This window comes from Oryza sativa, chromosome 8, assembly GCF_034140825.1.
Source record: "Oryza sativa Japonica Group chromosome 8, ASM3414082v1".
NCBI lineage: Eukaryota > Viridiplantae > Streptophyta > Magnoliopsida > Poales > Poaceae > Oryza > Oryza sativa.
In genome coordinates, this window is record NC_089042.1 from 26,263,888 (window position 1) to 26,284,303 (window position 20,416).

The 20,416-nt window shown below is 44.0% G+C and overlaps 4 protein-coding genes and 2 pseudogenes across 4 annotated transcripts; 3 read left to right on the forward strand and 3 right to left on the reverse strand.

Moving 5' to 3' along the window:
• Positions 1 to 817: 817 nt before the first annotated feature.
• On the reverse strand, positions 818 to 2,510 carry LOC107281820 (horcolin-like). The gene is made up of 3 exons (XM_066303560.1): positions 2,483 to 2,510; positions 2,080 to 2,368; positions 818 to 1,217 (listed from the first exon to the last, which is right to left on the reverse strand). Exons 2-3 carry the CDS (start codon positions 2,365 to 2,367, stop codon positions 972 to 974), a joined length of 534 nt encoding a protein of 177 aa, XP_066159657.1. The 5' UTR covers position 2,368; positions 2,483 to 2,510; the 3' UTR covers positions 818 to 971.
• A 783-nt stretch (positions 2,511 to 3,293) lies between these two features.
• On the reverse strand, positions 3,294 to 6,196 carry LOC4346088 (ras-related protein RABA5c). Its single transcript, XM_015792841.3, has 2 exons — positions 5,734 to 6,196; positions 3,294 to 3,819 (listed from the first exon to the last, which is right to left on the reverse strand). The coding sequence occupies exons 1-2, from the start codon at positions 6,068 to 6,070 to the stop codon at positions 3,506 to 3,508; spliced, it is 651 nt and encodes a 216-aa protein (XP_015648327.1). The 5' UTR covers positions 6,071 to 6,196; the 3' UTR covers positions 3,294 to 3,505.
• A 1,009-nt stretch (positions 6,197 to 7,205) lies between these two features.
• Positions 7,206 to 7,997, forward strand: LOC107281971 (berberine bridge enzyme-like 22; annotated as a pseudogene).
• Positions 7,998 to 9,471: 1,474 nt separating this feature from the next.
• LOC107281972 (uncharacterized) lies at positions 9,472 to 10,807 on the reverse strand. The gene is made up of 3 exons (XM_015793861.3): positions 10,545 to 10,807; positions 10,346 to 10,422; positions 9,472 to 9,891 (listed from the first exon to the last, which is right to left on the reverse strand). Exons 1-3 carry the CDS (start codon positions 10,627 to 10,629, stop codon positions 9,661 to 9,663), a joined length of 393 nt encoding a protein of 130 aa, XP_015649347.1. The 5' UTR covers positions 10,630 to 10,807; the 3' UTR covers positions 9,472 to 9,660.
• Positions 10,808 to 15,163: 4,356 nt separating this feature from the next.
• LOC107278256 (polyamine transporter PUT1-like) lies at positions 15,164 to 16,351 on the forward strand (annotated as a pseudogene).
• A 365-nt stretch (positions 16,352 to 16,716) lies between these two features.
• Positions 16,717 to 20,019, forward strand: LOC4346089 (pentatricopeptide repeat-containing protein At5g18390, mitochondrial). The gene is made up of 2 exons (XM_015793237.3): positions 16,717 to 18,196; positions 19,460 to 20,019. The coding sequence occupies exon 1, from the start codon at positions 16,734 to 16,736 to the stop codon at positions 18,117 to 18,119; it is 1,386 nt and encodes a 461-aa protein (XP_015648723.3). The 5' UTR covers positions 16,717 to 16,733; the 3' UTR covers positions 18,120 to 18,196; positions 19,460 to 20,019.
• Positions 20,020 to 20,416: the final 397 nt, after the last annotated feature.

The window sequence follows — 20,416 nt, forward strand, 5'->3', positions numbered from 1 at the left end:
ACGTTGGTTGAAAAGTCAACGGCGTCAAACATTAAAATACGGAGGGAGTATTATTACTATTCCCTCCATCCTAAAATATAAACATTTTAGCATAGTGACAAGTTAAATATTTTTAACTTTGATTATTAATAGAAAAAAATAAAAAAGATTAATCACGTAAAATTGATGTTACTAGATTTGTTATTAAACAAACTATCATAATATGCAACCCATTTTATTTAAAACATCTTATTTTTATAGATATTGTTGGTCAAAGTAGTATCTCGGAGACCATGTCAGGGTCTAAAAAAAGCTTATATTTTGAGATGGATGGAGTACTTTATATCAGCTTTGATCCTGCTAGGGAAAGATACATTATTTCCGGTTGACAACCCATTTTAAGCCCATTTGTATAATCGAGACGTATAATCTCGAACTAAAAATAGGTATTTTTAGTCTAGGTTAAAATAACCGGGACTAAAAATCATCTTTGAGTACTGGTACTAAAGATTTCTTTTTCACTGCATTTTTTTATGACCACTCTTTTTTTAAAGAAAAGTTTATGTGTAATTAAAAAAAGAGTAAATTGTAATTTGCACCAGGACATATAATTTACGCTAGGTTGAACATGTACTTTCACTTTTCATTTTGCACCAGGACATATTGAAATAGGTTTCGCTTTATACCAAGTTACTTCATAATTAATTAAAATCGAAGGGAGATCTTATAAAATATGATTAGAATTCTATAAATATTCTTGAAACTAGCTACACAGTTATTAAAAAAATAAAATTAAATGGAGGAAAATTACAATTGGATGAGAAATGTAGATAGCCCGTAACATTGAATGGTGTAGAGTTACAATTGATTAGAAAGAGATCGTTAGTGAATAAGTTAATTATATTTTAAAATAAATTTTAAAAACTAAAAATTGTTATAGAGGGGAGAACTTAGATAGATCTGCTCAGCTGTGACGCCAGGGTGGTCGTCATCTATCCGATCTTGACGTAGGTGCCAACCGCGTCGAGACGGCGACTGGAGCGCGCGTGGAAGCCGAGGATCTTGCCGCCGCCGCCGCCGCCGGCCGGGAGGTCGAACGCGACGCCGTCCTCATGGCCGAACGGGCCGTACGCCCGCATGTTGCTGACGAAGGTGAGCGACCTGACGACGAGGTCGCCGTCTAGTCGGCCGTAGTGCCCCGCCACGCTCGTCAAGTACTCGCCCGGCTGCAAGCTTATCTGGGGAGAAAAATGAAAAACAGAGAGAAAGTTTCATCACGAATTTGAGTGAGATCAGATTGTTTCGAAATACAACATCAAACTCTTCAAATTTTGAGTATCAGTGTCGGCAACTATTCTAATTAGTAATTAACATAGTGGCTCGTATAGACATATATTAGTATTGACATTAGTGATCAAGATTACATGAGAAAAATGTGTCAACGTCTCAAAGACTGGAGTACTTGTTTATTGTTACCAAAACACTAAACCACAATTTATAGGTGTTAAGTGAGTATCCAGCTAGTAAGAATATGAAAAATGCTTATAGTTTCGAAACTAAAATAAAGTTTTAAACTATTTTGGTAGCTAAAGATTCTCGGATTAATTAGATGCAGCTACCAAAAGAACTACAAAAAGAGAGTTAATTATCATCCGGATACAACAATGTCCTCCTTCCATATTCTAGCACTACAACGGAACGGTGGTAATTAAGAATTTAGGGCTCTGTTTCAGGTTCGTTTTAACTTTGGTCAAAATCAAACGGTTTCGATCAATTTGAAAATTTATAGATAAATATAGTAATATTTATAATATTAAAATTAGATTTATCAAATCAATAATTGAATATATTTTCATAATAAATTTGTCTTGCATTGAAAATGTTACTAATTTTTTCTACAAACTTAGACAAACTTAAAACAGTTTGACTTTGACAAACGTTTTATAACCTGAAACAGGGGTAATTAACAACGAAATTATAGTACAATTAAGATTGTGTATACCTCCTCCATTCTATAAAAAATAAACTTCTAGCTTTCACATTCATAGTCCAAAGTTCCGCGATTTTTTTAAGGATAAATGAAGTAGAGTAATGTAGTACCTCGGAAAGTGTGCCACCAGGGCCGCCCCACAGGTCGGTCCACTCCTCGTGGCCGTTGCGCTCGTACAGGACGGACATGGCGTCCACGGCGGCGCCGTGCCGGACGGCCACCCTCACCACGCGACCCACGCCGCGCATGTCCATGTCCCTCGCACCGCCACCGTCGCCGCCGCACGGCCCCATCCTCACCACCACCGCCGACGACGACGCGCCACCCCCACCCTTCTGCATCTGATCAATCCGTCGGTCACCGGAGCTGGAGACGACGATGCATGCAATGTTTCGCATCCTGCATGATCGAACGAAGATCAGTATGTATACACACAGGAGAGCCAGACATGCGATGGAGTTCGTGGAATCATAGAAGAAGTCAACTAGGGTTCGTGCTTGGCACTACTTGTACCATTTCGTATGCACGTTTGTTTGTTTGTTTGTTTGTTAATTGTGTTTGCATTTTGTATATATAGGTATGTGTTGGGAGGAGGAAGGACAGGACAGGACAGGCAATGCCATCTTGTTGACAGGCTAGCTGTCCAACCATTTTCTTATCCATTTCTTGAATTTATCCATCTCACGTTTAATCACTCCCTTTGTTCTATATTTTACATGCGTTTTAATCAGACATTTATAGTGAACTTTTAAATAATTTGAATGGTCAAACGCAATAAAACTCTACAACTCATATATATTTCCAAATGAAAGTAATATTATTGGTCCTATAGCTCTCCAATGCAATTAAGGAGTGATTAAAATGTTGATTATGACGAATACTCTGCTTTGTGCTCCAATCGGCCCACCCTGGTATATGCCCCAAGCCCGCAACACAACAACAACAGTCCATCCTTTCCAGGCCCGTGAATCGACGGCCCACGCATTTTTCAGCCCATTTGCTCCAATCCTAGAAATAAAAACAAAACTGAAAATTTCCCCCCAAACAAATACTGAAGACTCATACACACCAGTTTATTTTATCTACTCGTATATACGGCACTACACACATACAATCGCAAGTACGGTCTTTTTAACATACGTAAAAAAAAGTTAGGAATAAGTTAATCCATGAACTACACAAAATTCATAGAAAAAACTGACTCAACACAAGAGGTGTCCTGTATCCACCGATTTCAAGTATGAACAGTGAAATATAGTTGTGAGGGAAGATACAAAAGGCTAGCACACTTTTGCAAGAAATTGACAAAGTTGGGGATCATGAATTTTTCAGGTAACAGCACAAAGCAGTCCTCTCAACTATTCATTACCAGCAACTATTCTTCTCTCACTTTGTATCTCAGTGTCACAGTGTGTACCAGAGTAACCAAACCAAAAAACAATTTGGATTACAAGTTTACAGATAATAATAATAATATTAATGAACAAAAAACCTTCATATCACAGTGAATCCAATAATAATAATGTACTAAAACCCCTAGCAACATCCAAACCGGTTTGACTGTTTCTGATCATCCTTCGAATCACCCTCAATGCTTACCCTATTGAGGGATAGCTCCGCCTTGTAGGAGTCCGAATTCAAGATCTTCCTGCTCACGTTGCTGTAGATCTCCTTGATTACGATCTCGAAAGCTGTCCTCACGTTTGTCGAGTCCAGAGCAGAGGTCTCCATGAAGAACAGCCCTTCAGCTTCAGCAAGTGCTTTGCCTTCCTCTACCGGCACTTCACGGATATTATCCAGATCACACTTGTTGCCCACCAACATCTTGGCTACAGTCGTGTCCGAATGTGCTGCATTGAATATAAGAACAGTTATTCGCTACTCCAGCCAAAAAATACATTTCTACATATGAATGAAAAGAAGCTATATTCAGATAGAAAAATCTTGTGGAACAAATGCAACAGCACACAACCATAAGTGCAACTCATGACTTCTTGTGAGTGGGTGGTGAGCATGCATGGAACAAAGCTGTAAAAGCATCAAACAAGAGAAGACAATAGCTGTAGCACTATAATACTATATGCGTCTGTCACTCTGATGGCAAGAAACCAAAGCTTATGCACGACACATTATTATGAGTGCATAGTAAGTTGCTTCCAGAAAACAGTGAGTATTACTTGCTTTGGAATTATTAATTAGAGCTCTTTTGAGTCCTCCCTTGAAGTCTACCAAAAAAGGAAGAGATTCTTCGGAACAGAGAACAGAACATATATATAGTACAATATTAATTCCTGACGAACAATATTAGACTTCTTCAGTAAGCAAATCGATAACAGATAATCAAGGATATCCTTAGTAGTTTAAAGGGTGCAATAAAGTAGCATCCAAAAAAATCATAAGGGAGCATACATAGACAAACATAGCATCATCTTGAGCGCTCATAAGATAACTTACTAGGCTACAAGTTTATGATCAAGATACATAGAACCAAAATTTCACTACATGTAAGGTTGTATGTATGTTCACGAGCCAGTGAAGGACACTACAGAAGGATAGATGCCGACTGAGAAAATACAGGAAGAAACACACAAGTAATGTGCAGTTTGACAAAATTGTGTTCTGGAGTATTCTGAAATTTCTTACAGTGAATAAAAAAACTAGCACACAACATGAATTATTACAATGTATCATCCTGAGGTTCATTGCATTACTAGCTGACTGTTGGTTAGGCCACAGTTTGTAATTTGGATAAATTTTGTACCTGCCTCATAAATTGCATTAGTACTGTAGTTTTGCTTTACACAAAACTTTACCTTTCCAGATAAGAGTCATGCATCCTACATAAAGGATACATAAAAGGGAAGGACCTAGACAGTACATTACTGCATTTATTCCATGTTGGTTCCAAGTTCCAGCACAAAAGGCTAAATTTTTGCCTCCAACAAGAGGAAAGACGGAACCAAAAGGTTCCCAACACAAGCACAAAGGTCGTGTGCCGAACTGCCGATTTATCAAAGTAGAGTACTAATAGTGACTGAGATCATGATCTTATCTGTAAATCCTATTGTGAGTTGTGACTAAGAAAATCGGTATCCAACTATCCATGATTCATGCTGCTTCAACCATATTGACAAAACTTAATCGGAATAACCGGAGGACATATATCACTCATAGGGTCAAGGCATTTCTAGCAGGGTCAATATTGCACGAACCAAGACAGCAATTACTACGCTTAACATCTCAAGCACTGATGAACCAACTGAAGTTAATCAGCTTCCTAACTTCATAAATCTGCAAACCTACCTTGGACACCCAAATAATTTGGTACCAAAAAAATTGTCTACAATCACTACACTCCCAAATCAGTAAATCGCATAATCACACCACACCCTCATAGTGGTCCTCGCATTCATTCCTGGAACATTCCCCCACACACCACTGCTGCCTAAGCATCAAGATTCAGATCCAGATTCAGACCAGGTCCTGCAATCCGTCCGGTGTGTAGCGACACTCCTATCCCCAAAACAACCCATGCAAATCACTATCTAGTAGGAACCCAAAAATGGTGCTCCCTTTGTTCGCAAATTTGACAGTGAATTGTTAACTAACACTAGTACAGCTCCCTTTCGAAGAACAACGAAATTAACAAAAAAGAATCAATCAGATCTATCCATACGCGTGGTTGGCAAAATAGCAGTGAGAGAACAGGTTGAGTTAAAAAAAATAAAAAATGTTGAAGGAGGAGGAGGAGGAGGAGTGTATACTGTTGAGTTCTTGGAGCCAGCGACCGACGTTGTCGAAGGTGGAGCGGCGGGAGATGTCGTAGACGAGGAGGGCGCCGAAGGCGCCGCGGTAGTAGGCGGAGGTGACGGCGCGGAAGCGCTCCTGGCCGGCGGTGTCCCAGATCTGGGCCTTGACGTCCTTGCCGTTGATGTCCATGCTCTGCGTCTGGAACTCGACGCCGATGGTGGCCTTGGAGTGGAGATTGAACTCGTTGCGGGCGTAGCGGGACAGCAGGTTGCTCTTCCCCACCGCGCTGTCCCCGATGATCACCACCTTGAACAGGTACTCCTCCGTCTCCCCCTCCGACTCGTCCCCCATCCCTCCCTCCCCTCCGGAATGCGAATGAGCTCGAGCTCGCCGCGGCGAGGCTTTTGACCGAACACGAGCGCTGCTGCTCTCGCGGCGAGAGGTAGTGAGGTGGTGGGAGAAGCAGAGGAGGTGAGTGGGAGGCGAGTGGGACGCACGCACGGGTGGAAGACGGCGAGGCGGGTGAGGCTGACAGGTGGGGCCCACTGCGTTGTGAGGTTGGCGGTGGGGCCGAGGTGTCGGTGACGCGGAGGGGTGGGGGGGTGAGGAGGATGACGGGTGGGGTCACCGGGTTGGGAGGAGGTAGTGCGCGCACGCCAAGCTTCTTTCTGGCTGCTTTGTTGAGTTGGCGCCTCGTCGTCGTTATCGTGCCGACCAGACCAACGCGGCGACCGCGGGCCGCGGCGAAGACAGCTCGTCTCCCTCGCCGCCGGCCGCGTCAAAGGCCACTTCGTTGTATTAATATTACATAATATATTTGTGTTTTTTAAAATATTACATAATAAATAAAATATTTAATTGATGGGTTGAAACAACTCATACAATATAATGTATTGTTTTGTTTGTATTGTTTCGTAAGTAGTACTTTTAAGGGATAAATTGTAAAACTCATTTTATCTAGACGAAATGTTCTTGTCATGTTATAAAAAATGCTAACATAGCATCTTATTTAATAGGAAAAATTTGCCACAGGACACGCAAAAAACATGTAATTGGCTGAGAGACACCGTTAAAATGTGACACGGCTGATAGACACTACAAAAATGTGTAATTGGCTATAGGACACCGGTCGCATTATTTTATTATTTCTGGTTCAAAAGAGGTGAGATATTTTTCTAAATGCCCAGATTGCCCCTTTTCTTTCCTTCTTTAAACACCAGTGGGTCCCACATGTCATAGACAGTGTAGGTTTAATCTAATTTTTAATAGGTTTTTAACCACCTGGCCTCACGCATCATGGACTAATTTGTACCTAATTAATAGGGTGATTACTATTTGCTAATCATAAGTGGGGCCCACATTGCTCTCCTATCCTTCTTCTTCCTCACACACGCAGCGGAGCGGAGGAACGGCGCGCGAGCAGCGCGACGGCCCGAGTAGGACGGTCGGTGTCGACGGGTTCCTCAGCGGCGGCGGCTTCAGCCTGATGCTGTGGAAGCACGGCCTCGCCTCCGACCTCGTCGTCGATGCCAACATGGTGAACGCCGAGGGGGAGGCTCCTCAACAGGGCCGCCATGGGGGAGGGCCTCTTCTGGGCCATCCGAGGCGGCAGCGGCGGGAACTTCTCCGCGTCGTATTGCAGAACCAGAACGTGCAGTTCGAGTCCCTGTACCTCGGTAGTCGGCACACGCCTTGGCCTCGTCGCCGCCATGGCCGACACCTTCCCGGAGCTCGGGGTGACGGCGAGCGACTGCATCGAGATGATGTGGATCCAGTCCATGCTCTACTTCGCGTTCTACTGCACGGGGAAGCCATTGGAGATGCTCCTGGACAGGGGCACTAGCAAGCCGGACAAGTACTTGAAGGCCAAGTCCGACTCCGTACGTCCAAGAACATGCCCAGCCAAGTCTGGGAGACCACCTGGAGCTAGCTCCTCAAGGACGGTGCTGGGCTGCTCATCCTCGACCCCTACGGCGGCAAGATGGTCCACGTCGCGCCAGTGGTGATGTCGTTCCCGCACCGGCAGGCGCTCTACAACATCCAGTACTATGGGTTCTGGTCGAAGAGCAGGGCGGCGACGGAGAAGCACATGGGCTGGATCAGAGGGCTCTACGGTGAGATGGAGCCGTACGTGTCCAAGAACCCTAGGGGCGGCGCAGCAGCCATCGCCGCCGTCACAGGATCTCTCGCCGTCTGCCGCTCCTGGCGCGGGGGAATATGGCTCCAGGGGCAATCTTGTCATTTTGAAAATTTTCCACCTCTTTTGTCCCGGAAATAATAAAATAATGCGACCGGTGTCCTACGGCCAATTGCACGTTTTTTGTAATGTCCATCAGCCGTGTCATGTTTTCACGATGGCTCTCAGCCAATTACACGTTTTTTGCGTGTCATGCCTATTTAATACTCCCTTTGTTTCATAATGTAAGTCAAATTTTTCCTATTTAATACTCCATTCGTTTCATAATGTAAGTCTTTCTAGCATTGTACACATTCATATAGATATTAATGTATCTTTTTTTATAAAAGGGTTTTTTTTTACCCGGCCTCTACATCCAACTGGATATATACGGCCATTGAAATAGGAAACTTAGTCCCGCAAACAACCCAATCTGAAATTCGCTCCTTTGGATTTTTGAACTCAGGACCTTGGGGTACTACTCAGGTCACTGCAACCACTAGGCTACATGCCCTTTCGTGGATGTTAATGTATCTAGTCACACATGTGTTAACATCTATATGAATGTGTGTTAACATTTATATGAATGTGGACAATGGTAGAAAGTCTTACATTATGAAACGGAGGAAGTAGGAAAGAAACTCTTATTGAAAGTGGTCATACCTTCATCTGCAGGTAGCTAGGGGTCTCTCTCTATTCCATAAAATACTTAATCCTAGCTACGAATCTATACTTTCTATATAGTTGATACCCACTAACAATTATTAGAAGCTAAATCTCAACATGCAAGCATGCCACATCATCACCCACTAGCAATTACTATTCTAACCTATTTTAATCCATGCAAGCATGATATATAATCTACAATATTATATTATAGAGATCAACAAGTATGTGTCAAATCATCTTCCTCACATTATTTTCTCAACATTTCAACTATCATCATTTCTATAATATTTAACATATATTTATCCATGAATCCTACAGCAAAGCGCGGGGTATCACCTAGTTTCAATATATGCGTATATAGATTCATAGCTAGGATTGATTTTTTATTAACTTTTTTTTATTTGATGGAGCAGTATTTGACAGGGCTCAAACTCCTAAATCTACATCTACGTCATTTCAATACAATTACTTAATTTCCTTTTCAGCTGAAGCTAAGATCATTCTGTTAGATTCTAGCTTAAAAAAAAGGGTGAAGTTGGAGTTGAGGGGCCTATTTGATAGAGCTCTAACTTCTAAATTTAGTTTCAAGAATTGGGTCTAGAATAGGGTTATGGAGTAGCCTAAATCCAACTCCACCTTTCTAGTTTATATTGTGAGAATGCTCCACTCAACTCCGCTTTCATTTTAAATGGAGCTGAAACTGTTTGGCTAGAGCTAGAGCCGGAGTTGTAGATGTGCCAAATAGGTCCGAAGTTTTTAAAAAATATTCTGATTTCTGGGTTTATTGCTCGCTCACATGTATGTCAGTGAGAGATAAGTTGGGAAATTCTAAATTTTATTACATGGAGAAGATATGTAACTAGATGAACATATTATATATTGCAGGAATCTGGATGTTCAAAGCGTGATTAATTGTCTTATCGACCACAATTATTCAAGAACCGAACCACACGACATGCACGACGTCCAAACTAAATTAAGTGCCATGGCATTAGCATGCACAAACTTTTATTAAAACCACACCCGGGGCGGCCTCCATCGATCGGTCGATCACAACAACAATTACGCATGCATATGCTAGCTAGTTAATCAGAACTTAGAGGTGGCAGATGCATCTGTAGTGGTAGGCGCTGTTCATGGGATCGCCGGCGTCGACGGGGACTTCCTGCACGCTGCACCGGCGGCGGCAGCCGCGGCACTCGTTGTAGGTGCACGTCGGAGCCCTCGACCCGATCGCCATCCTCCTCGCCGCCGCCGCCGCCGACGCCCGGCTGCTCCCGCCTCCCCGTGCTTCTCCTTCTGATGATGATGATATCTCAGTTTGGGCCTAACAAGAAACATGGCAAGAACACAAAGTCAATTAAACTGAAGCAACTCACCTAAGGCTATTCGACCTTTAACATCATCTTCGTCACATTGGTATGCATCTTTTACTTCTTATTATCTTATATATATAGATCCTATTTTGAAGAAGCTTAAAATTCTTAGAAACTACCAGTCGGTAGTCAGTTTCTAAGAATCTAAACAATCTTGGTTTCTTAGCTTCTAGTTTTTAGTTCTTTTTTTTCTCTAACCATATATTTCCATATATTTTATCAGAATCTAAGTGAGAATATAAACTGTTTGAAGACCTAGAGACTTTTGAAGAAGATGCAGTGGTTAGAAGCTCTCCATGACATATATAGCCATGTATACTCGATCATGGAGCTACAGCTAGCTTGCTTTAGATTAGATGCATCAGAGAGATCGAGCTAGCAGAAGTTACGTACGGGCAGACGTACACTTGTTACCACCGGTACTTCTTCTGTCGTCGACGGCGAGAGTACCCGAGCAGCAGCAGCTAAAACGACACCAACTTCTGTACAAAAGCATTCGAGGAATCGAGGGATCAAGAACGCGATCGAGAAACATTGATTCATTTGTCAACGATACATATATAAGCCTGCAAATTAACTTCAAATACTCACGAATTATATATACCTGCAGTAATCACAAGAGTGGCAACGATCAGGAGAAGAAAGTACAGCAACATCTTCAGTTTATTCGTTCCTGGCTCAGCGGCCATTTTGCTATTCCAACCTGCCCTTTTTTTTTCTAGCAATACACACACACGTAGGCAAAATCAACAAGAAGAGATCGAGAGATGCTAAGCTTCCTGCAATATAAACGTACAGATATGAATCATGGACTCTTATATATATATAGGTGCATCTCATATAGATACAGTTGTCTGAAGATGTGATCAGAGGAAAAAGGATATGAGATGATGCATGAATGCATGGAAATGTGGCATCAATCGGCGACAGAGAAGGCCGATGCATAGTGCACGATTTGTACGTAGTACGATTCTAGCGGATTCCTGAAATTACGTCGCAGGCGTGCAGCAACAGTATCCTTTGGATGCTTTTGGTTCTCTGAACCTTTTTCACCTTACCTTTCATTTAGATCGATGGCCGAATGAGAAGAACAGACAGCTGGAAAGTAATTTCTACTCCCTCCATCCCATAATATAACAACCTAGGACCAGCTGTCCAAATTCGTTGTACTATGAAATGTCTCGTCCGGTTCTAATTTGTTATATTATGGAACGGATGGAGTAGCTTTTGATTCACAGGGTAGTGGGATATGTATAGAATAGTTGAGTAATGTCTGGTACTCTCCATCGTAAAATGTAAGAACTTAGAATCGGATAAGAAATATTTTAATACTATAAATATTAACAGTAGTAATACTATGATGTAAATAGTAGTAGTATTAGGATGTCTAGACACGTAGTAATATGATGTATTCTATCTTATCCTAGTTTTTTATATTTTAAGACGAACATAGTATTTTTTTATAAGATAAAAATTGGTTCCATTGTAAAAAAAATGAGAACCATACAAGGTCTATATAAACCAACCCTACGAATAGACTAAGATCATGTCCTTTTCTTCAACTTTCTCATTTTCTATTAACGCACTTTTTAAAACTGTTAAACGGTACGTTCTTTTTTTAAAAAAAGTCTATATAAAATTTGTTTGAAAATTCAAATAAAACCATTTTCAAGTTATGTCTCTATAATCTATTTCTTTGATATGATCGTTTTTATTCTATATTAACTTAAAAAAAAACAACTCTCCATCTTTGCTAGATCTCAAGTGTTCGAAAAATTGTAAAATTGCAATCACCTAAAAAATATATCAAATTTTCATGTATAAATCCAGAAAAAATAGAGAAATGATCACACTTAAATACAAATTAGTAGTAATTGATCAAGTAAATTGCATCAGCGATACACGAACTTATCAGGTAGGTGCAATTTAGTACATAAACTTGTAAAACACTTATTTTGATATATGAATTTGTCTGGTACGTGCAAACCAAAACCAAAATGGCACGACAAGGCTGATTCTTCAAAGTTGAACATTACAAATTATTACATGACATGCGTGGTGCACGTATGGTAGAATGGTTATATTTATAAATTTGTTTTCTACTTTATCTTACTTTGTTTCTATTCCTTGCATCGTTACTCGATTTTTTATCTCTTTCTTCATGCAATCAATATACCTTATTATATGTTTTGCTAAATAGATCTTTATCTACGTGATATTTTCGTGAGACACATGTTTACATAGCATTCAAATCAATAACAAAAACAGTAAAATTAACCTTGCCGTACGATTTTGGTCTTGTTCACACGCACCAAACAAGTTCATGCAACAGATTACACTCACTTGACAAGTTCGTGTACCACTGATGTAATTTTTCCCCCATAAATTTGATAAAATCTAACGAATTTTGATTAAGAAAAAAGTTGAAGGATTTATAATATGAAACGGAGGGAGTACTAAGTAATTAAACGTAGCGACGAAATTTTGCATGATAAAATTAACGATGTCAAGTACTATTTGCGTATAATGGTTAGCCACCTTGTGTGTCAAGCTGCCATAAACACCCCCCAATCCCCATCAACGATCTTTGGAAGAATCCAGCGTCATGTATATAATAAAAAAAGATTGGAATATATATATGGTGGTTTGGACGACAAATTGAAACGCTGAGATACAACACAACGATATGTTTCATAGATCTTGCAGTACTGTGTATACACATGCCCAGCTCGGACCCAAGAGAATCTATCAAGCACGTCTTCCCTGCACATATAATGCCGTGAGAGTGTGGCTCCACTGTTTTCCTTTTTCGATCATATACATGACATACATCTAGCTAAAGTGCGCCTTCGTTCTAATTTAACAAACGTTTATATAAGACGAACCTTACTTAATTTAAAAGCAGTCTCTCACGTGCACACATATGTAAATTAATATGGACATAGATTTAACTATGATGAATGATTAATACAGTTATTTACATACCAAGCTCGTCAGTTCCATTCCAGTGAACATTCTGGGTTGGATCTTGGAATTAAACTTTCATGTACGAGCTGATACGGCCATATGGGTGTACTATTATGTGCTTCAATATACAATATTTTTTACATTAATTATATCTAGAAGTGGTCATAATAGGAGCAAAACGTTAAATGATTTTGCTTCCCGATCGATCTTGAGGATCGACAAAGTCACCACACTATCGGTGGATATGTTACCTATCATTGAAAAAAATATATATTGTAACCATAAATACGAGCACATATTTAAAGTTTAGAACTTAAACCTGGATAGGTAAGTTTGAACATAGAGAAGATAAGCAATTAAAAGCTACGCTCATTTTGCTTACACCCTAAATTTAATGATGGCCGCCAAACACTCCAGCTTTTTATCTAGCTAGATTCTGAGAAGCTATAGTTATGAAATTCAGAAAATAAACTAGAAGTTAAAAGCCAGTATTTTTAGACTCTAAAGCAATCAGATGTTTATCAGAATTTTAAGCTTCCCTAGACAAATAAGCTATATACATGTTGGTGACTCGTCAAACAACAAATCAACAATCGCAAGGCTCCAAGCGTGAGCTGGCTGTTGTACTCCTATAGTCCATTATAATTATACATACTGCAGCTGCACCGTGTGTTGATTGTTGATCATGTGGGTCCACGCCGTCACAGAGAAAAGCTGTAGAACGTTGCAGATGTTTTTTGGCAACACTAGTCATACACGTCGTCGCAGTGTTGTTGACTCTAGCTATAGGCCGGAGTACTCCTCATCTGCAAGCATATGGCGCGAAGATCGCGACCAAAGCGCGCCCTCATCTGCAGCGTATCTTTGCATGCCGCTGTTCATCAACAGCAAACACACAACACACGCTGTTCGTTTTTTCACTTCTTAAAATTTCCACGTACTTTCTACCGTGCATCGATCGATCCGTGTCAAGTCAAGTGAAACAAAACCAGGGCTCCCTGCTGCAACGTGATGAGGCCGGCCCTAGCTCAGCAGGGGCGGCACAGTTCTGGCATCGACAAGAAGAAACCAACAATGGGAAAGCTCCAAAGACCAAAGCTAGCTGCTATAGCTTGCTTGATCCAATCGGCAGGGACGACGACGACCATGACTCGGATGCCTGTAACACAGGGGTGGCGATCTAGCATGAAAATTAAGGACGGGATTTCAAGCCTGTATTGCCCACGCGAGAATCATGAGAGTCCCCGTGAAGTTCTCACTAAATCTTTTCTTTTCCTTGCTATACGCAGATGAAAACACGGGCTATAGTTTTATCTAATTTATTTAGATATATTGTTATTTCTGGTTAGATCTGTCATTGGTCGTATGGTAGAGGTGCTCAGGTAAATAGGCTATAGACGCAGTGACGAGCCGAGCAACAGTGTAGCAGCAGCTAGCCAGGCAACTGGGGCCGACCTACCTTGCAGGCGAGCGAGCAGCGGCGATGGCCAGCGACGACATACGTGCTTGGCCGGCTTCTGCAACGACGACGGTCGCGGGGAGCAATAATTGTGGGGAGAGGCAGGCATAAGACTGTACGAGCAGAGAGAGAGAGAGAGACCCGGAGATCTGAGCAAATGCCGGGTGTGGCGTTCGAATTACTACAGTAATATGCATATGTGTCATTGACATGCTTTAGTCCTATACGTAAGTGACACCTACCAAGTACTATATATACAGTACAATATAGGATTTATATCAATTACACACGAAACATATATTTTCTTCGTCTCGAAAATAAACAAACTTTATAAGAGCGGTGACACATATGTACATGAAACTTAACCTTTTTTTTAAAAAAAAAATATACATGCAACTTTGCTAGCTTTGTCTCGATGCGTCGACGGCCCTTGATTCCCTGACCAATCGTGCTGTGCAGCTGGATGCAATGCCTGCCTTTTACGGCATGTACAACAATAGGAATAAGTTTACTTTTTGATCCGCTAGAGTCATCGAAATCTAATCCGTAGCCCTAAATCACAAAACCAGATATCTCGACCCCCAACTCTTAAAATCGGTGCAATTTGACTCCCTCGGCGGTTTTGAAGGGCGGTTTCGCTGACGTGGCACCTACGTGGCAGTATTGACTCGGTATTCTTTTCACGTGGCGTTGACGTGGCGCTCAGGTAGCATTAGAAATAAAAAAATGTGTAGGGCCTATTTGTCATCCACCAAAAAAACGGGTGGGACCCACTAACATGTGGGACCCACATAAACCACTCCTCATCCTTCTCTTTCTCTTCAGCGAGCGGCGCCCGAGGGACGGGGCCTAGCGGCGGCAGCAGCCGGCGGGCAGCGGCGGGCGACGGCGGCAGGCGACAGCATGGGCGAGGCCAGGCTGCTGCTCGCCATCATCGGCTTCTTGGTCCTTCCCGTCATCTGGAGCATCCCGGAGACGCTGATCACGGCGGAGCTGGGCGCCATGTTCCCGGAGAACGGCGGGTACATCGTGTGGGTGGCGTCGGCGCTCGGCCCGTACTGGGGGTTCCAGCAGGGGTGGATGAAGTGGCTGAGCGGCGTCATCGACAACGTCCTCTACCCCGTCCTCTTCTTGGACTACCTCAAGTCCGGCGTCCCGGCGCTCGGCAGAGGCGCGACGAGGGCGTTCGCTGTCGTTGGCCTGATGGCCGTGCTGACATTGCTGAGTTATCGGGGGCTCACCGTCGTCGGATGGGTGGCGATCTGCCTGGGCGTCTTCTCCCTCCTCCCTTTTTTCGTCATGGGGCTCATTGCTCTCCCCAGGCTCCGGCCGGCGAGGTGGCTTGTGATCGACCTCCACAATGTCGATTGGAATCTGTACCTGAACACCCTGTTCTGGAACCTCAACTACTGGGATTCGATCAGCACGTTGGCCGGCGAGGTGAAGAATCCCGGCAAGACGCTGCCCAAGGCGCTGTTCTAAGCGGTCATCTTCGTGGTGGTCGCTTACCTGTACCCTCTCCTCGCCGGGACAGGAGCCGTCTCGCTCGACAGGGGGCAGTGGACAGACGGCTACTTAGCGGACATCGCGAAGCTGCTCGGCGACACGTGGCTGATGTGGTGGGTGCAGTCGGCGGCGGCGCTGTCGAACATGGGCATGTTCGTGGCGGAGATGAGCAACGATTCGTACCAGCTGCTGGGCATGGCGGAGCATGGCACGCTCCCTCGCCTGCCCGCCCTCTCGCCGCCGCCGCCGCAGCCTGCTTCTCCCGCCCGCCGCCGTTCCCGTCGTACTCCCACTGCCACGAGCCTCCGCCGCCCTCGCCCGCCCGCCCTCCCACCGCCGCCGCCGTCGCTCGCCGAAGATTGAGAGAGAGAGGGAGGGAGGATGAGGAGTGGTTTATGTGGGCGCCACATATCAGTGGGTCCCACCCATACTTTTGGTGGATGACAAATGGGTCCCACACATATTTCTTATTTCTAATGCCACCTGAGCGCCACGTCAACACCACGTGAAAAGAAGACCGAGTCAATACTGCCACATAGGCGCTATGTCAGCGAAACCTCCCTCTAAAACCGCCGAGGGAGTCAAATTACACCGGTTTTTAAGAGTTGGGGGTTCGAGATATCCGATTTTGTGGTTTAGGGTAAGGGATTAGATTTCGATGACTTTTGAAGGTCACAAAGTGAACTTATTCCACAACAATAAGGCCAGATCGTCCAGCTGTTAATCTGTTAGACAGGCCGATAGACTTATACGGCCCATCAACCAAACTGTTCGAAGCCCATATAAGCCTACTAGCCCATTTAGGCTTCTCAGCTAATGGGCCCAATCCTAACCTTACACCGCCGCCGCCCACTTCGATCCATGCCGCCGCCCGCCGCCGCCGCCGCGTTGCTGCGCCGCGTCGGACTTGGCCTCGGCGCCGGCGCCGGCGTCGGCGTACGCGGCCTGGCCACGCTGCCCGATGCCGCGCAGCCGCAGCACCCGACCTCCAAGGACGCCTACTTCGCGGCGGTGCACCACCTCTCCACCGTCGTGCGCCGCGACTTCTACCTGGAGCGCACCCTCAACCGCCTCCGCCTCCCGTCCCCGTTCCCGCCGGACCTCGCGCTCCGCGTCATCCGCGCCGCCGCCCCCGCGGAGCCGCTCCACGCCGCGCGCTTCCTCGCCTGGCTCCGCGCCAAGCCCTCCTTCGCCGCCTCCGCCGACCACTTCGACGCGCTGCTCCTCCCGCTCGCCCGCGCCCGCCTCTTCACCCACCTCTGGTCCCTCGCCGCCGACATGCGCGCCCTCGGCCTCCCGCTCTCCCCCTCCACCTTCTCCGCCGTCATCTCCTCCTACGGCCAATCCCGCCTCACCGACCAGGCCGTCGAGGTGTTCAACCGCCTCCCGCGATTCGGCTGCCCGCAGACCACCCAGGTCTACAACGCCCTCCTCGACGCGCTCTGCGCCAACGGCAGCTTCGCCGGCGCGTACAAGCTGCTCCGCCGCATGGCGCGCAAGGGCGTGGCCCCCGACCGCGCCACCTTCAGCACCCTCGTCGACGCCTGGTGCGCCGCGGGGAAGCTCCGGGAGGCGCAGGCGTTCCTCGACGACATGGCGGAGCGCGGGTTCCACCCGCCGGTGCGCGGGAGGGATCTCCTCGTCGACGGCCTCGTCCGCGCCGGTCGCCTCGAGGAGGCCAAGGCCTTCGCGCTCCGGATGACCAAGGAGGGCGTCCTCCCCGATGTGGCCACATTCAACTCGCTCGCCGAGGCGCTTTGCAGCTCTGGAGATGTGGAATTCGCCGTGGCGCTTCTCGCCGATGCATCCAGCCGCGGCCTGTGCCCGGACATCTCCACCTACAAGGTGATGATACCAGCTGTGGCCAAGGCTGGCCGAATTGATGAGGCATTTCGGTTGTTCTATGCAGCTCTTGAGGATGGCCACCGGCCATTCCCCAGCCTGTATGCAGCGATTATCAAGGCGCTCTGTAAGGCGGGGCGATTCGCCGATGCTTTCGCATTTTTCGGTGATATGAAGTCGAAGGGGCACCCGCCAAATCGTCCTGTGTATGTGATGCTTGTTAAAATGTGTGTGAGAGGCGGTCGGTTCGTGGAGGCTGCAAACTACCTTGTTGAGATGAGTGAAGCTGGATTCGCTCCTCGTGCTCCGACCTTTAATTCTGTAGTTGACGGGTTGCGGCATTGTGGGAAGCATGATCTAGCTCAGAGGATGGAGCAGCTTGAGATGTCGATGAATGGGAATTGAATGGATTATGAACTGTATCCAGTTCTCTTTTTCCATTGGGCCTTGCAAATGGCATGGCAGTGCTCCTGGATTTCCAGGTATGATTGGAATATTGTATTTCCTCTTCTTTTGATTGTATGTCTTGCCATAAGAAATGCTGTTGGAGCATGTCTAATATGCCTGTGATGTGCTGATGTGTTTGCTATATTTTGTAGTAAGGCCACGGTTAACCTCACTAATCTGTTAGAAATTGTGTAGTGAAGGCAAACAGGATGACAGATTTGTGGTTGCATGCACAATAGATTTTAAATTTCTTATGTCCTGACACCTGAGGATGTTCAGCAGCATACTGGAACAAGTTCTTTTGCTATTTACTTAAACACCAGTTCTTGGCTTCTTGAAAATTCATGTGTCTTGAAACTGGGAACAAGTCACCACATATTATATTAGAGAACCCAGCTTAATGTTGTCAAAACCCCATATGCATTTTTTTATACTAATTGAGATGCAATGTACTCCTATGTTTTGCATAGTATTTAAGGTAGACAGACTAGATAAGAATGGTAATATACTTCAGTGATGAGTTGCAATGCCACCACTAAAAATAAGCTCCATATTTAGAAATTCTTTAAATTCTGCGTGTTGCCATAAGTGAATCCTATGCCGTTGGATCATGCCTAATATGCCTGTGATGTGTTTGCAATATTTGGTACTAAGGCCACACTTGGCTTCAGCTAATCTGTTAAAGTCGTGTAGTGAAGGCAAACAGAATGAATAATCTAAGGTTTGTGGTCATGCCCACAGTGGGATTTAAAATTTTCATGTCCTTAGGATGTTCAGCAGCGCAGTGGAAGTGTGGAACTAGTGCTTTTCCTATTCAAGTTAACACCAGTTCTGGACTTGTCGAAAATTATTAGAGAACCTGGGAACAGGTCACCTTGTATTATTATTAGAGAACCCAGTTTAATCCAGATGCATTTTTATATCTAATTAAGATTCAATGTACTATATAGTATTTAAGGTAGACAGACTTGAGAAGGATATGGTGTTGTATTTCACTGTTGAGTTGCAATGCCTCTACTAAAAATAAGCTCCATATTTAGAATTCTTGGTTGCTTTAATTTCCCTTATTGCTGAATACATGATATTGTAGAAGGTCTCATGCCGTAATTGGTTCATGCATCTCTTGCACTGCATCATCAGCACTCTTTGTTGGAACTGAGAATGAAATTGCCCACTATAAATCAACATAGTCCATGAAATGGTGTTTTCTTTTGAAATCATTACAGATGTTGTGTTCTTTGTACAATATTGTGCATAGCTCCTAAATTCTGCTAAACTTTCTATTATGTTGTTGGCAGGATCTCAGGTTGGCTTGATGAGGACTCCATAATTATCTGCAATTGATGGGGATGTTTGAATGTTGCACTTTGCTCGTGCCGTTTAGAATATTCTTACATTTGGATGTTCTAGAGCTAAACATAATCACGAGAATTGTGATGCTTCTATGGAATTGATCCTGCATCCAATAGGATAACACTGTAAATGAATCGATCAGACTGGCAGCAAGTCATAGAAAAGGGTGAATTCCTTATTGTACCAAAATTTTCATTTGGTTGCTGTTGTCTTGTGCATTAATGTAATTTTCACAATCTTGTAAGGAAGTGAGGTGAGTGTGGACTATGAGGAATTGTTGATGTAAACAGCGAAGCATAATCCTTGTGAACTGTGATTATCATTGGTTGCACTAAATAGCAGATTTAGGCATGCCTTCAAAACTGGGAAGTAGAGTGGGCTAAAGTAGGCACTAGGCAGTACTGGAATGTGGATACTGGATGTCTGGATGTTGAAGAAGGTGCAATCAGAACCCAATATGTAAATGATGCAGTGAAGAGTGATGCTGACGATCTTGTTTTGTTCCCTTTTTCTTTTTCTCTTTTCTTTTTTACTTTCAGTTATTCTTTATGCTTGGTAATCAGGTCTTAAAGGTACCCTACTATTTCTTACTACCAAATGTTAGAGAAACTGATTTTGCATGTATACTAATCAGCTCAACTTTGGAGTTACCACTATACCTCTTACACTGTGGTTCATCATATTCTAATCTTAGCTGCAATCTAATTGCCTTAATGCTTATCATAAGGCAACATTACATTGACTCCTTTGGAACTGTTCCTTACAAAAATTCTTGCAAAAAATACTTCACATTTACTCCTTTCGAAATTGTTCCTTATCGAAACTCTTGCAAAGTTTAGTATGACCTTAACTGAGGCACCTACAAACCGGGCACCCGATTTTTTTAAAAAAAATAGGGCGCT